This window comes from Microtus ochrogaster, chromosome 5, assembly GCF_000317375.1.
Source record: "Microtus ochrogaster isolate Prairie Vole_2 chromosome 5, MicOch1.0, whole genome shotgun sequence".
NCBI lineage: Eukaryota > Metazoa > Chordata > Mammalia > Rodentia > Cricetidae > Microtus > Microtus ochrogaster.
This window is the reverse complement of record NC_022012.1, coordinates 41,892,490-41,909,742: the sequence shown is the minus strand read 5'-3', so window position 1 is coordinate 41,909,742 and position 17,253 is coordinate 41,892,490. Positions and strand designations below refer to the sequence as shown.

The 17,253-nt window shown below is 43.9% G+C and overlaps 1 protein-coding gene across 6 annotated transcripts in view; it reads right to left on the bottom strand.

Annotated features, from left to right (window-relative positions):
* Positions 1-17,253, bottom strand: part of Cadm1 (cell adhesion molecule 1) — a 335,003-nt gene that overhangs the window by 9,991 nt on the left and 307,759 nt on the right. For 3 of the 6 annotated variants that reach the window (XM_026779076.1, XM_005347263.3, XM_005347265.2), the window contains one exon: positions 10,746-10,799. The exons of the other annotated variants lie outside the window; for them this stretch is intronic. In XM_026779076.1, coding sequence (XP_026634877.1) covers positions 10,746-10,799 — 54 coding nt within the window. The remainder of the gene's footprint in view (positions 1-10,745; positions 10,800-17,253) is intronic. 6 annotated transcript variants of the gene reach the window in all.

Sequence of the window (17,253 nt, the reverse complement as noted above, 5' to 3'; positions counted from 1 at the left end):
AGGAATACTTGTCCATTGCCACAGATGGGTTTGATGTTATTTATTTAAAACCTCGAAATGCAATTAGTTTTCTCTTATAAGCCTCACTCCCTCGGGACGTCCCTCTTTGAGTTTTTGGCTGGGGAACAACTTCAGAATGAACCCGGAATGAGCTATGGTGATGTAGAATGGATGTGTGGCAGGGTAAACAATTTTAATTTAGGAATGTGGCTACATCACCCTTTGCTGAAATCCTAATGGCACCCGAGATTTATAACATAGTAAAAAACAATTATTCTCCCGTTGATTAATACATTAACATTTTGGAGTGGAAGCTAAACCATTGTCTTTTTTTTTTTATTGAGTCAAGTACGACACCTCCATTAAAATGATTTACTGGCTGTACCTTACAATTTAAGCACAGCAGCAACAGAAACGGTAAAAATCTTTTAACTTTACATGATTTGTGAAGTCATATGTGAAGGATTTACCATTTAAATCTTTCAGTACATGAAGCACATGGCCTATAAATCTGCCCCCCTTGTAGTTTCTGGATGCCTAAGAGAAATGCATTTCACCGGGAAGACCGAGAGTGCAAATTCAAGTCAATTTCTAAGAAAGATTTATCTCTGTCTCTCTCCAAAGAACAGAGCAAATCTCTGAAGCCTCCACCTCTAATAATATTTGAAGTTTATCGATCAAGTGTACAGATCCGTGACAGCTAAAGGTAATGGTACTCTTTTGAGCCGAAACCTGATACAACGCTTTCAGCAGGAGGGCAGGGCTTACACTTTCTATCGATATTTCCAATTCTGCTTGGAGACTAGGCACTGAAAGATGCGGGGAAGTAACTCGTGACGACCGAGGCTCCCGTGGAAAGTACTTTAATTAAAAGAGCTTCAACCAGAATGTGGAGTATTTAAAGTGTTCCGTGGAGTTAACGTTGGAAGGGTTACAGAATAACTCAAACCCCAAACCCCCAAAGAGATGCCAAGTCAGAGGCAGCAGTAGGTCGCCTGGACAACGGGATGATGGGAGTTTAATTGGAGGAAGGAGATGGGTTGGAGGCAGAGTGCTGCAGCCAATTAGTCTACTCCATGATGTGCAAGGCCCTCCAGCTACGTGTCTAATAAGCTCCACTTGAAATGTAGTGGAGGGGAATCCCCTGCCTCAGTCCAAGTGCTGCTGACTGCGGACAATGTGGCTTCCATTGTCTTGGAAGTCCTTTCAACAAGACAGGCCGGGGTCATGGAAACTTCGTAGCCTTTTATGAAACAGCTTGTTAATGGGAAGTACTGTGTGTGTGTGGGTGCATTGATTATTGTTCTTCTGTGACAAAATACCTGCCACAAATAACTGAAGGAAAGGAAGGGCTTCCTCTGCTTCCCATTCTGAGGGCACAGTCCATCATGGCAGGGAAGGGATGGTGGCAGGAGTGAGTGGCAGTGGTCGCATGGCATCCCCAGTCAGGAAGCAGAAAGAGGTGAACACTGATACTTGCTTTTTCTTCTTCTTCTTCTTCTTTTTTTTTTTGTTTGTTTGATCTGGGATCTGGCCCACGGAATGGTGCTGCTACCCACATTTAGGATTTGGGTTTCTATCTTCAGCTAAACTTTTCTGGAGATATCATCAGACACGTCCATGAGTGTGTTTCCACGGTGATCCTAAAACCAGTCATACTCATGATGAAGAGTGACCATCATGGGGTAGTACCGGATCTTGGTGCCTGCTGGAGGGCTACACTTTATATTGTGAAGATACACCCTTGACAAACACTCAAATGTTCACACAGGGACCAGGTAATAGTAAAACTTGCCAGTTCTGTTTGAATGATATCAACTAATCTTGAGTTGTCATGGGCTTCAAAAGGAAAGAATGTTTGACTTTTCCATAAACTGCCCGTGTCTTAGATTTGGGACAAGGTGATACAGATGAGGGAAGAGAGTTACATGAGGCAAGGGAGCAGAGAGGTGCCACTTTGGGAAGGTTGAGACTTGACGAACGCTTCTAGAAGCTGTTTAAGACGCAATCCCTACCCATGTGGAGGCAGGCAACTCTTGCCCACTGTTAAAAGACTAATTCCTCCAACTTCGGGCACAGAAAAAGTCAGAGAGTGTGCCAGTATGTTTGTGTTTTAGAGGGAAGAGGGGAAGAAAAGGCAGACAAACTAAGGACAATCTTCTCCAAATAAGGCTTCACAAACAAAACAAACAAACCTGCCATCTATGGGATTCCTTACTTAAGCCAGCAGTTCAGCTGACCTCTGTTCTCCAAATGTGCTCAGTCGAGCTAGTTCTCCTGTACTTAGCTCACACTGAACACCTGGGTTTGAGTTCTTTCCCACCCTCAAGGGCACACACACATTGCAGATCCTTATTTGCGAGCGTAATCTCTCTAGCTACTTTCTGATACTCACTTTGATCAGAAAGTTTACTACCGCTAGTTAATCACCAAGACACTTTTCCTGCCTTCAATTACAGCAGATGGACACAGAAGGTAACTGATGTTTAATTTACAGGGAACACTGCTGGTTATGAGCTCCTGGCCGCCTCTTCCTACCTCTCCTCCACCCTCCTCCCAACCGTGGTTGACCATGAGAGGCAGTAATAGAGCTGTGGCTGTCCCGAAGTGCCTGTCACGGGCTGGGCTCCCCTGTGGCGATCAGTTGTTTCTCATTCATCTCTTCTGTTTCCTTTTGTGGGGTGGGAGGCAGTTCCACCTGTGCTGTGGATTGGCTCAGACTGGTAGGGGTGATGCTGGCTGTCTGCTCCTGCAGCTGAGACCTCTCGATGGTCACAAAAAGCAGCAACGCTTTGCTCAAGGATGCACTCGGCTGTCAGAGGTGGCTAAAAACAGGATCTGTGGCAATGTCTGCCAGCCTCCACCTCTCCTATCTTGATCAAGAGTTGAGAATTCAGACGAGTTCTTGAAGGTCCCGCTCCTGTGAGCAAGGAGATGCATCCGATTGGGTCCCATGCCATTTGCTGCTGTTTTCCTGGGAACGGCTCTCCAGATTTCTTCCTCCCCTTGGTAGCCAGAAAAGAAAACAGGAGGCAAACTCTCCAGCTGCCGCAGCTCCTCCAACAGAAAGTGCAGGTGGGGAAGCAGGGTCTTCTCAAGGAGCCCGGTCTCCAGGTAAAGGGGAGCTACAGGTGTTAGGGTTTCTATATTGGGATAAAGCTATGCTCTTGCTGTACTGGGGAGGAATGCCAAGCACATGCTTGGTACATACATGTACAAATAGCCATTCTAGTTCCTGCTAATCACGCTCTGTGTGTAGTTAATCTCCTCCAAATAACTCCATACACACATTCAGATGAATGAGTGAGCTAAGTCTAACTTAGACAACACTAACCATGCTCTGTGTGTAGTTAATCTCATCCAAATAACACCATACACACATCCGGGTGAATGAGTGAGCTAAGTCTAACTCAGACAACACTAGTGGCTTGGTGTGACACAGCCCTTGGTCTGCCCCCACCACCGAATTCTGTGCCACATTACAGCGTCAAATGTGACAGCTACACCACTAGCTGGGAGTTAGCTCTTGTGACAAAAAAAAATTGAAACAACTTAGCTCCATGTGAGATTTATAAGTCCCTTGCAGAATGTCAGGTTGGAAAAAGACAAAAACAAAAGAAGCAAACAAAAAAAATCAATTAAACAACAACAATAACAAAACCCTGTGTCATATTCAACTACCCTGGCCATGATTTTTAGCATCTTAGAAATCTCAGAATAACAATAAAAGAATTAACAACAACAGCAACAAGATACTTTTCATCAAATCCCAGGGATGTACCAACTGCTCAGCTTTCTTCAGCTGACCTGACCCCTCCTGCTCCTCAAGAGTGATGTGAATGGGGAGAATTCTGAAGGCTGGATTGGACTTTCAGTCTCTTTCTACCTCTCTCGTGGACAGCTCTTTTTTTCTCTACTGGTATTCATTCCTTAAATGCTTACTAAAGTGGAGCACTTCCTTTCAAGAACATCCCCTGTTCTGCCGCCTGTGTGTAAGGTCCTGGTTTCGATGGCTACTTTACCACCTGCCAGGAGAGGCACCACACCAACTGCCAGGAGAATGCCATAAGCCTTGCAGGCTGTGCTGCAAAAGCAGAGATTCATGGGTAACCAGGCTAGGACGTTCTTGACAGGCTCCTGGCAAGGCAGGACTCGCTGAGCAGAACCCTTATTGCAACTGCAGGCTGACCACTTGGAAACCCAGGCTACAGAATCTAAGGTCAGTCGTCTTGCAAAAAGGATACAGAGCTCTCTCTTTGGAGAAGGGGAAGTGTGAAGTGTGCAGCGTCACGATGGCAATAACTGCACTGCTGTACCCTCCTATCTTGGGCTTCCTTGGTGAAGGCTAGATACCGCTGCAGCACCTACCAATCTTGTCTGAGGCTAAAATTGCCTTGGAGCTCATTTAAAGTGGCGGATTCTACGTCTCCCACTCCCACAGGGGCCTCTCCTGCCCAGGGATGATTGAAACTGAGGCTGACATTTTGCAATAGTTCTGTCACTTGGTGCAGCCGAGGTCTTGCTGGACAAGTCAGTTTAATTAAAAACTCTTAGAATTGGTGTTTATGATGGAAATGCTGCCTCCGGCTTCCTAGAGCTGGAAGGATTAGTCTATCTCAGAGAAGGCTTAATGACTGTGATGTCACTTGCTACTTCTTGCTAAGGAGGAGGGAGGGGGGAGGTGGTACACATTCCAAACCTGAAGAAAAACAAAACAAAACACCAAACACAAGTGTGTGCACACACCCCCACATACGCACGTACACACACACACACACCGGTTGTGTCATCTGAAAGGTGTAGCTACTGTTTCCATCATCTAGGGCAACCAAGCTACGGATGCGCTTTCAGAGCACAGCTTTATTACTGGAGGGAAACTCTGAACGGCAAGCGCTGACAAAACGCCACGTTGTTTGCTAATCCTAATATGTTATTCTTCTTTTAAGATTTGCTTTTCTCAGCACCAATTCAATTATAGATGCTACAAATCCTTCTGACATTTAATTCCCTCTTGTCAGAGTGGTAAATGTATACAGTACATGCGCAGCTTTCCCATTAAGATGTTAATATATATTGGAGCACACTAGCCTTTATGCAGCATAACCTTTCCTTTCTGTCTTCTCCGAGAAGGGAAGGGAAGGAATCAATGTAAGGCAAGAAAATCATGACGATTCCTATATAGCATGCCGGGCGGCCAGTGTCAGCCATCAGCTGCATTCGAGTGTTGCAATGTCATGCTGCTATTCTGACATCTGGAGGGGTGTGCAAGGCCACTGCCAGGAAAACTACAGTAGTCGTCCTCAGTGTGCACCCCGGAGCTCGGCATATGCTCACTTAAATGACAACTGTGCACCGACAGCGGCTGGACAGGTCACTTGCAGGGCTCAGGACTCTCCCTGCCTGTCACCACCGAGGCACAGGGGACTAGCTAGGAGTTCATCTGCATGGCACGTGGCAAAGTGCACCAGACTTGCCATCAGACCTGGGCCAGAAACCGAACTTCAATTCTTTCCTGTGTGACTTCAGGCAGGTTAGTCACCTACTCGGAGACATTGGCTCCAATAGTATTCTGCCAGGGGCCAGTGCATGGCTGCGCATGAAAGTGCCTATCTGGCTTAGGGCTTGACATGTCATCAGGATTCAGTGTCTGCTGAGCTTCAGTCTGCGTTATGAAAAGCTGAGGAGGATCTTTTTGATTCTCATTACCGATCCTAGGTCAAAATTTGTCAGCTCTTTAGGAGGAATGGTGACCAAGCTTTCTTTTCACTTATACAGAATTGATGCAAGCCGCATCTAACGGCCTCACTGTTCTCTATGGTGACGAAGGAAGCGCAGGGTCATCGGACACGCGCTATGATTCTGGTACACCATCTGAGGGCTGTAATGATAACCATTCTGCAGCTAAAGATTAGGACAAGTCTTTTAAATGTTGATTGCTCTCCCTTCTCCAGTCACTTGGTTTTAGTTAATTTAACCATCAGCAGAAATGACTCCATGAAACAGGATGCCAATCCCAAGACATTTAGTACTTTCAGAGCGACCCCGGCTCTCCTTGTAACAGGACACTTGGCAGTGGGGTTGACTTTTCTACTTTAAGCCATGGGAAGGCACTGAGGATGACACTGGAGTTTCCCTTAGAGGAACCTGGTAAGGAGGACAGAGTGTCAAGTGTTTCCAAACAGGCATTCCCACTAGAATCTGTCTCTATAGAGATGCTTCGGTGGGCCTCAGGCATTTGGGGGCGTGAGGAGGATGGAATCATGAATATGGTGAAGTCACCCCAAAGCAGTGTCCAACCTGTGGAACTGGAACTCACACTGCACACTGTGGCTAACAACTTTTTAGTCTGAAGAAAAGATTGGGTCTCTTTGGTGGTGGCCACCTTTCTTCCCACGGTGAAAACAGTAGCATGTTGGATTATGAGAAAGATCAGTACTAGGGGGAATCCAGAACCCCACTTGTGGAAACATCACTGACCATGGGCCCCATGAGCTCCCTCAATGGACTGGTTCACACTAAACTCAAGATCCTTCTGCTTCAGCTCCCGGGCTGAGGTCACAGGTGTGTACCACGGAGCGAAACTCCACTTTTGAAGAAGGAAATGTCCATGTCTTAACACTCCTCAAGCATTACTTTATGGCACTTAGGGCCACGTTAGGGGAACTAATCCCATCATTTTTGGAGACTTCACAGGACAGTGGCACTGAAAACATCAGAGCAGAGCAGGATGGATCGTTTCTAAAGGGGAAGGCACTTGATTTAAGGATTAACACTACCTCTCCAGGTCAGTTAGCACACAGCTGGATGTCTGACAGGCCCCTCAGTGCCCAGCTTTCCTCTGCACCTTCCCTAATGTCCACACTAAAAAGGAATTGTATGACTAAGAGACTCCAGAGGCTGGGAACCCTGAACCAAAGGGCTACACTTTTTTTTCTTGCAGGCAAGAGGACTGTGTTTAAGCTCTGTCCATGTGAATTGCCTGGGTCTATATGGGTGCCTACTTTCCTCACTTGTAAATTAACAACCCTTCTTATGCTATCCTACCGCAGTTTCCAGAGGACCCGCACAGCTGCTGGCTCATCTTCATCCATCCCTGGGCTCTGGCCTCCACTCTCTCCTGTCCCAGTTCTTCACTCGCTGCTAATTGGATTCTCCAGTCACGACCAGCTGGGGTAGCCCCAGTCTGCCTTCCCTACCGGAAAGTTATCATGGGTGGCAGGACTAGCCTGTGAAATCCAAGGCTGGATGAACTCCTTCCGGGCCTTATTCACCACTGTGTCTTAGGGGCCAGTCCAGAGCCAAGCATACAGAGCTCAAATACTTTTGTAGAATAAAAATTAGGCAACGTATACTTAGTGGCAGAAATTACTTAGTATACATGAAGCCCTAGATTCAATCCTAAGAACTGTAAAACAGGAAAAATGTATATGAAAAACTTTCTGAGCTGTAGAGTATATTAATACAAGCTGAACGAAAACACACCTAAGACTCATGGGCACACTTTAACTGTCTCGCCCTTTCTCTCCTTTCTTTGTGGACATATTATCTATCTTAGTATCTATCAAAGAAATGAAACGGCCTGTTTGCCAAATCAGGGTCACACTTCATGTGGTGCTAACGGAAGGGTTTCTCCCAGTGCATGGGCTATATCACCATGTATGTATGTGTTCACCCATGTGGTAGACACATGTGTGCAGGAGCAAGTGCCCGCATACTGTCCCTTGCCTGAAAATCCTTGGATTCAAAGGCCTAGGGTGTAGAGAGGCTTCCTCTGCAACCCACCACGGGAGCCAAGAGCTAGCTCATCAGGATTTCTCCTAACACCTACGCAAGGGTTATGGAAATCAGGTAGGATTCTGCCCCTCCCCTGGATGTTTTTGTGGCTTGCGAAGGGCATGAGGATTTTTCCAGATCACTTTCTCATTTGGAGGGTAACAAGAGTTGAAAACAGCGCTGGAATGCCTTCTCGGTGCCTCTGCTTCTAAAGCAGGAGCCAAAGGGCTGCTGTGCTGGGGCTGAGGGCCACTCTCTGGCACGCTGTTTACCACCTCACTCCACTCCATTGTTCCTGGAGGCCCTTCCACTGCTGAAGGGAGGGGCCAGTTGGAGCCGATTTTGTTAAAGCTTTAAAATAAAATAGAAGGAAAAATATGCTTAAAGCTAGTCTCTTCCACACGGGGGGCAGTAACCACCAGCTGTCTCGGAGAGACGGCAGATGTAATTGATAAAACAATTCAAAACTAGTGTGGCTCTATCGTCAATAAAATTAACACCCAAAAAGTAAATAAAAGGTTTCAAGGAAGAGCCAGATAAGCCCCCCAAATTGGCCAATAATTAAATCTGTAAACTAGGCACCGAGTTTTTCAATTCAGATTACAAAGGAGGATCAGCTGGGCATCTCAAGTTGCTGGTTGAGGGCTGCAGAGCATATGCTGCCTTTGAAGCTGTCATTAACGGAGGCAGGCACCAGTGAATGGAGGATGAGGGTGGGAGCAGGGCAGGGGAAGACCTGCAAGTGTGCAACATTAATCCCTAATGTGGAAAGGATGGACTTTCTACCCAATACAGCAGGGAGTGGGTAGCATTATTCATTATCACAGTTTAGCATTAAATGGGCAACACCTACTCTAATTTATTGATGGGCTGTTTAAGGCGGGTGTTAACCTGTTTGTCTTGTATTATAATTGAATTCAGTCTCCAGGCTACAGAGATTTGAGAAGTTCATCCTTTCTCAATCAATATGCTCCCCTTCAGTGACCCATTTCAAGACAGCTTCATAAAAAATAATGTATTTTGTTTTAATAAATTTAAACACTATGACAGCTGCTCAATTTTTATTGGTTGTTTTTTTCTCCCTTTAGATGTCTCTTCGCAGCCCAGAGAAGCCAAGCTCACAATCAATAGTAATTGATTAATCAGCATCCCCTTTGAACAAAGGTGCTAATCAGTTTTTGATTAGTTCATCAAACCAGATGCAAAGGCAACCCAGCCCAGCCCGCTAGTTCATCAGTGTTCTACATGACTTATGACTTCCAGCAATAGGAGTGCCTCGGTCCTGGAGGGAATAGGGGGGCAATGTAATTATTAATTTAACCGAATTATTATGAACACAAACAGTTGTTGGTGTATTGCTCCTGACTTAGGTGATTGATAGAACTGCAGTGGGGACCCATCTAGCATGTTGCAGGGCTGAGACCTGCAGTGCTCCTAATTGATGAAGCTGAGAGAAGAGGTACCTGGCTGACTCATGTTTTCCTAAAGAGGACAAAAACTCCTTTTGCCTCTCTGAGTGATTCTTGTCGGGAAATATACTAAGAGAGATCAGGGGACAATCTAGACCTTTCTCAGGATTCCTGGGAGATCCAGTTGCGCAGGGTCACTGTATCTGGGGGTGATCTCAGACGCCAGAACAGAGAGCACCTTCACCCTTCACCTAGAAGGCAAACAGCTGTTCACTGCTGGCACTGCCTGAGAGCCAGGCAGGACTTACCTACTTCTATTTTTAAAGAAAGTAAATGTTTTGTTTTCATGCGTTTGCAACTTCTTTAAATATATCTATCAGTAGAAAGAGACAAATGAATGGCACGGCTAATAGGTGGCTACCTTCCTATTTATTTACTGAAATTCACTGGTATTTAGAATTCCTTCATTTACCCAGAAAGTATTAGCTGGGTGCTTACTGCAAGAGAGGTGCAAGCAGGGGACAGATCCAGCGAGTAGCCTCCTGGAAGCATCTATTCTAGGAAATTCCAGAAGTCCAGCTCCCCTACACAGGGACAGAGCAGAAAAGTGAAGGTATCCGTGAGGTCTGAAGCACACAGCCGGAAACACATCCAGTGTGTTCTGAGATATGGGGGGGTACTAGCTTTTTTTCACTGAGGTATAGGCAAGGATGGCGCCTTAAGCACCAGTCATTCAAAATAACTGCAGTGAACGCTGTCTGGGAAGGGGTAATATGGAGCCTGTTTTGCAGTGGGTTTCGGTTAGCAGCCACATGCAGCGCTTTGGCTTCTCCACTGCAATGTCAGGGGCGTGCTCACTGGCTCACTAAGTGCCAATCAAAGTGCTCCAGAAGCTTTACGCAGTTGTCACCGAAGTCTCATGACATCATGGAAGCTCAAATAATTGTTTAGCTCTGACCACTTTAAATCTCCTTCCTCCCGCCTTTGTAGGACATGCTTCTTATTCTGGATTAGTAACACCTAAATCCTGGAATCAAGCATGAAACCTACTTTTTGCAAGAGCTCAGTATGCTGTAAAAAAGGTCTGAGGTGGATAATTAGTTTACAGCCTGGTGCGTGACAAAACAATTGGCCCCCTCCTCCCTCTCCTGCTCTCCCACCTACTTCAAAGTATACGATATGGCTTTCTAGTCTATTCCAGAGAAGTAGACAGTCAATAGGGCTCTAAGATCATGTCACATAATCCAACATCAACCGAATGTCTCCTGAGGCATTGAGCATCTCGGATGGAAACATTACTTCAAGTCACCAAGCAGAGTGGCCTCAGCCTTTTGCTCTCTACTGTATTAAAAGCCCAGGCCACGTCTGCAATAGTGCATTGTTATCGTAGGAAAGGAAGGTGGGCGAGAGGATGGAGAAGAAGTTATCTACACGCGGTTTGTTCTTTTCTTAGTCTCAGCACCCACAATGATTGCTCAGCAAACCAAGTGCTCATTTGGTCACAGTGGACAAAGCACCCACAGGTTGGACACTGCAACACCTTACCTAATGGCTAGCCCTTACCTGAGAGGTCCTCACTGTCCAGTTCTTCTGCGGAATTGGGCAACTGAGTAAGGCCTTACAAGTAAAAACAAATCGTTTTTCTTTTCATTCCTCGAGGGACATAAACAAAACACTTAAGAACTGAGGATGGACTTTGTGTAAAAAAAGAAAACATGAGCCAAATCTCTTGCCATCTCCCGCTTTTTCGGAGAGCTTGAATATATTAATCCGTATGTTCATTTCTTTAATTATGTAATTGTTATTGATATACGATAAGGCAGAAAGAGTCCTCAGTCTCCACTGTTGAAAGCACATGAAACATGAGGGTGAATGTTTAAAAATCACTCATTCAAATAAGCATGCAGAAAGAAAAAAGTGAAGCCGAATTGTTAGCTGTGGACACTCTGATATATCTCTTCAATATGAATGTACTTAGATGCTACATACCGACATATGTAAGCTTTATCTCGCATTTCACTGAGAATTGAAATCCTTTGCCAATACTGACAAACATAGTTCATTTATCAATTTAGAATGATCTTGGATCACATATTTCAAAATGGTACAGCATCTGCTAACTGCAGATTGCAGGTTATGCCTTCATCAGAAATATCTGATTCACAACTCACTTTTTTTTTTAAAAAAGAAGAATTTCATAAATCAATGGTATTCCAGAAATATAAAACCCTCAAAGCTGAAAAAGCAGTAAGGTCAGGAGATAATCAAACAGGGCTTGAAATGCTGGTGTTCCAGTCAACCCCAATGTGGCCCAGCTGGGACAGTTCTCCACCAGCTCTGCTCTGAACTAACTGAGGCCAAGAGGAGGGTAGCTAAACAGAGGGAGGTGCAGCTAGAGATGGCTTCCATTTCTTCATGCTTATTTCTCGACTGATCTTTCAAGGAAGTTTATTAAATACCATAAAATGTTAAGACGGTCAAGGTGGCCTTTGCTTATTCATTGCTGTTCTCCTTCAATCCCAACTTATTGCCCCAGGTACTCGAATCCCCACAATAGCTGTCTTACAGTCTGTGTCTATCGTTTTGAAGGTGGTTGTGGGTCTAACTCAGCTGTAAGGTCTTTGGAGAGAGACACAAGTGTTGTTTATTTTTGTATCTTTCCCTTCCCTGAAGCTCAGCAAAACTATCCTATCAGTAAGTATTTGCTGAGTCAATGTTTTGTGAGTCATCCTTGGTCAATTACTGATCAAAGCTAAAAGGCAGCCATAGTGGCAAACTGGCTACCATTTCTATTTATTTCAAATGTGCTAAAACAAGCTTGTACGAGTGGACACTGAAGCTCAAATTTCTGAGGTGATTTACAAAGGCGCCAAATGAACTTGGTGAGCTGGTTGAGTACATGAAGAGGCTGGCCCACCATCAGCCCTAAGAGAGGAGAGTTTCTCACATGAACCCTGGGTACCGAGTGCTTCAGAGCACAAGCCAAATCAACATGAAAATCTTTAGAGTTCACAGGTGTTCCGCAGCTATGGAACCAGGCAACTAAAGGGGACGTGGTAATGCAATAAATTATAGAGGCAGCTGAGGGGGAATGCTAGCCCTTTGTCCTGAAATCTGATTGGCTGAAAGTGCTTCTATGTCTAATTGGCTTGATCCATTGTATAAAGACTAATGAATACAATTATTTGAATAACTGTTATAAATGGGCAACATAAAGTAGTTCTCTGTAGTTAATTATGAATTTGCAGTTCTCAGAAGGCTAATCCCTCACTTCTACGTGACCCGATGAATATCAAAGTGTTCTACATATGTGCTTGGTGCCCACTGAACCACATTAAACAAGGATGTTTTAAGTAGGCAACTTTACTGCTGAAGGCTTGTTTCCCTGGGGAGGACACTAGAAAGCTAATTTTAAAAAAATAAAGACAAATATGTTTATGAAGTATCATTGATATGCAAAGTTTTCCATTAAGAAGCGACAGACAGTTGATATACACCTCATTAAAGCTGAAACTGTCATTTTTAATGGCATAAATTTTAAGATAAACCAAATCTTCTGGAATCTCTTGCTTGGATTATGTTCCAAACTGAGAAGCCATTTAGGCCAGGGGTGTTAAATTTGTTTTTGCAGGGCAATTGTTTTTTATGAATCTACAGCACACTGCCATAGTTGGATAATTTCTGAATAAATATAATTAGAAGAGTTTACCATAGTACTGAGTGTACAAGCAAGGAAACACAAAATCTACCTCCTAGAATTGCTTTGGTTTAGGTATTTTTCTTTCATGTTACAAATTAGACTCCTCTCGTTTTCTCAAAGAAAATGACGAAGATGCACTTTATGAAGCAGAGAATAATTCTCAAAAGGAAACACTGTGATTTAAGAATAAGTGGGAGATCACTTCTTGGTTCTTCTATCCAAAGTTCCCTATCATCTAGTCAAGCTCTTTCTAGTCATGACTAATTAAAATGCATACAATGCATTTCTTTGAACTCTGTTAAACAAATGAAAGTTTGCTTTTGTTGCATTTGTTTTTGTTTTGCAATTAAGGAAGTCCTAAGGTGCAGACATGAGAATTTAATTTATGCATGAAGGCTGTCTCTCCTGCACAGATTCATGTTTGGCTTTTTCTGGTGTTACAGGTGCTGTGGTTCAGGCTAAGCACTGTGCGCTTCTGGAGTCGCTGTTTCTCCTTCTTGACAGCACCTGCTGGCTTCTCAAAGTGGTTATAATGTGGCAATTTTAAACCAGAAGAAAGACCTCAAAGAATTAGAATCAGTTAGAAATCCTAACCATTTCAATAAATGCAAAAATCAAGTATACCTAAAGAGGCTCCTGGATTTGATTCATCAAGTTATCATATATATAGATATATATTACAGAAAATTATGGAAAAGAACAATTAGATAAAATCCCTAGGAAAGAAAACCTTGGCCCACTGGCCTTAGCACCATTCTCATTAGGAAAAACAGAGTAGGCGACGGTCTCTCTCTTACCTACGCAGCACACATCTGATCACTTGGCCATGTCATGGAAACTGATACTTCCACCATCAGCCATAAGAGTTCAGACGCCCCCGGTAGTTTATATCTAAAAGCTCAGTCATCCTGTTCTTCCTGCTTTGTCAGCTTTTGTGGAGAGTTTTTCCCTTCTTCCCATTAGCAGAAATTTGGTTCACGCCGTTAAACAGCAGCACATTGTTTCCAAGCTGCATATCAAGGCTGCAACGCAATCTTCAGGTCCTGCAGCCATTCGTAAACCTCTTTAGCTTTGTTCTTGGGTAGAACATACAATGTCTGCAGAGTCCCTTGACTGAATGACAGCCCTTGAATGCCATTGTTATGTACTCATACAGAGATGTACAGAGGTACATACACAGACGGTGGACATAGCGGTTGTAATCACGTGCACTGCTGGCTAGTCTTCTTTCAAATGGGCTTAAGAATTTCCCCACAACTGAATCCCACATAAGATAAGGACATAACACAATGTTTTCAGAATTCTGTCACGGTCTGCACTAGTCATAAACCAAAAAGAGGGAGTTACCTAAGACAGGGAGTGGTCTGGGGTGTGGGCTTGATCTCTAGCACTGTCCAAATACTTTGAAACCAAATAAAAAAGAAAAAAAATGTTTCAGAGGAGTTCTCCATTTCAGAATGAATTAATCTAATTAAAGACTCATGTGGAATATGAAAATCCATGAGATCGTCAGCCTCCACTGTTTCAACAGGTAGAAAAGGCAGGCTGAGTTAGAAAGAGTGGGGAGAATGGGATGGGGGAGGGAAGGAAAGAGAGAGAGAGAGAGAGAGAGAGAGAGAGAGAGAGAGAGAGAGAGAGAGAGAGAGAGAGAGAAAGAGAGCCCCAACCCAGAAGCCAGCTGATTGCAGTGCAGCAGAAGCACAAGCGCTATTCCAGACCATGGGCATGCTGTCACCTGACCCCTCACGGGGGCCAGGGGGTGGGGAGGGAAAGGGAGAGGGAACACACAGGACAGAAAAGAACAAAGCACAAGACATTTAAAAAGAAGTGCCCACACTGAAACAGACAGACAAAAACCATCACACACACCCACACGCCAAATAATCAGGATAACGACGACACCACCCGTGCGCTAACCACCCATGCATGTCTCCCAGCAGCTTCTGACCACGAGCTATCAGGATTTGGCAGTGGTTTTTCTTGTTTCTTTTTTGTTTTGTATTGTTCAACATGCACACACAACACAGGTTTTTTCTGTTTGTTTGGTTTTGTTTTAATTTTTCCCTGTGCAGGCCTTTAAAGGGTGAACTCCAAAACCACAAATGCTCAAAATCCTTATTCAGAGACCCCTTGTGACAGCCTTGCCTAAAAAAATAAAAAAATTCTCATTCTTATGCTCACATTTATGTTCACTCTCAGTGAGATCCTTTAATATGGTGGTGAATTGTTACTTGGTTTTCTTTTGGAGAAAATCCATTTGGTTTCAAATCATGCCCATGCACTTCCAACCTTCCAATACATGCTTATTCCAATCAGTTATTGGTAAGAACAAACAATCAACATATAGGAACAACTAGAGTAAACTTCATACATACTCTAGCAACACAAGCTTGAATAAAGAATTGTAATGAGTCTTCATAGGGAAATCCTGAAAAGGTTTTTGTTTTGTTTTGTTTTTGTAAATGAAAGAAAACAGCCAGATGGTAAGTCCAGTATAACTTTTGAGAACAACAAGATGACCACAGCTGGCTGACTTAGTATGTCTTGTCATTTCAGTTGCTAAGTTATCAAGCCATTTACTAATTTTTTTTCTGAAACCACAACACCATAAGGACTGCCTCAAGGTCATCAAGTAAACGCCAGTTATATGGTTGCTGCACTAACTAGCTGGGTCTCTAGTAGTACTAGGATAAGATCAATTCTACAGTATCACATCCTTGTTAATCTGCTTCCTTGGTCTGTCATTTCCACCACATCCTGTTATCCTTTACAAGTGACTTAGAAAATTTCTTCCCTTTTCATCAAGTAAAATTTCAGACATTACTTTGGTTTACATTAGTGCTTTTGGCTGTGGGCTTGAGAGTTAGCTGGCCAAAATAGTGGGGGACCCTTTGCGAAGTGACTATGAGGATCAGAGACAAGCTGAAGAACAAATTTATAAACACACTATGCAGAGATGAGCTGGGCTTAGCCACCATTTCTCTGGCTCTTTGCTGCTAAGGACTCCAGTTGGAGGTACAGGAGACACAGGGTACAAGAAGGCTGTGCTTGCTACTCTCTCCCAGGAGCTTCTCACACCCGAGTCTCACCCTATGGCTCTGGGGTGATAAAGACAGTGGCTACTTCTCCTGGAGCAGACAAACCTGTATGCTAATTGATCCCAAGTTAAGTGCCCAGAGACTCCTTTCCCTTTCCAATCTGTTTAAAGAGACAGACCTAATTAAAATGAGTAGCCCCAAATCAGAATCAATTTCTAGGTGCTGTCTCCATCTTTAGGCTAGGACAAGTTTCCTAGTTTGCATACCCTGTCTAAATCTTTAAGTACAAGTCCTTGGATCTAACTGAGGTATCGAAAACATGGAACTTTGGGGTTTTGGGATAAATGGTCACTATTTCTTCAAAGAGGTCAGAGAATTTGGGAACCCAGGTTGTACTTGACCCTGGAGTTAATTATAGGAAGCCCCAAAACTTAGAGTATTCAAAAAAGAATAAAACAAAATCTCTTGAACTACAATTAAAATCACCGTAAAGCTCTGAGGCTATCAATAAATGTCAGGAGGCATTCGACACTAAGTTCAGTGGAGTGCAGAGTCTGAGATGTAGCCAGCTCTGTGGACATCACCTTAGAACACACAATTTATACCTGACTGACTTCTCATGACTATAGTCCCTTTAACTTACTGCATGAAGATTAGGACAGAATAAAGTGGGGAGTATGCTGGAGAGCCCTATCATTTCCAGGTTGTGGTGCGAGGGAAGGAGAGAGAGAGAGAGAGAGAGAGAGAGAGAGAGAGAGAGAGAGAGAGAGAGAGAGAGACAGCCAGACAGACAGACAGACAGGGAGTGAGAGCCTTGCTGAGCTGACCCTGATTAGGGCAAGCTCTCCAGCAAGAGCCAGCACAGCTTTTACTCAGACATGTCCAACTTTTAAGTCCTCAGACACAGTTTTCTGAGGAAGTCAGTGTGGGCTAGATGCCATTCTTTAAGTTGAATGAATGAACAGTACAGCTGACTGATCACCTTGTGTCACTTAGGTGATAGATTTTCACCCTGCATAGCATTTAAAGTGACTGAAGCAGGCCCTTTCCAAATGATTCTCTTGGATTCAGTTATTAAAACGCAGCCCCCTTTAAACTAACATATCTACTCTAAGCACAATCTTGCCAAGGTTAAATTTGAGATGAGTAATAAAATAATATACAGATTAAACAGGACTCTCACTTTCTGATTGAAAAAAAGGAAGGAAGAAAGAAAGAAAAAAAGAAAGAAGGAAGGAAAAAGAGGAAGGAAGGAGGGAAGGAAGGAAGGAAGGAGGGAAGGAAGGAAGGAAGGAGGGAAGGAAGGAGGGAGGGAGGGAGGGAAGGAAGGAAG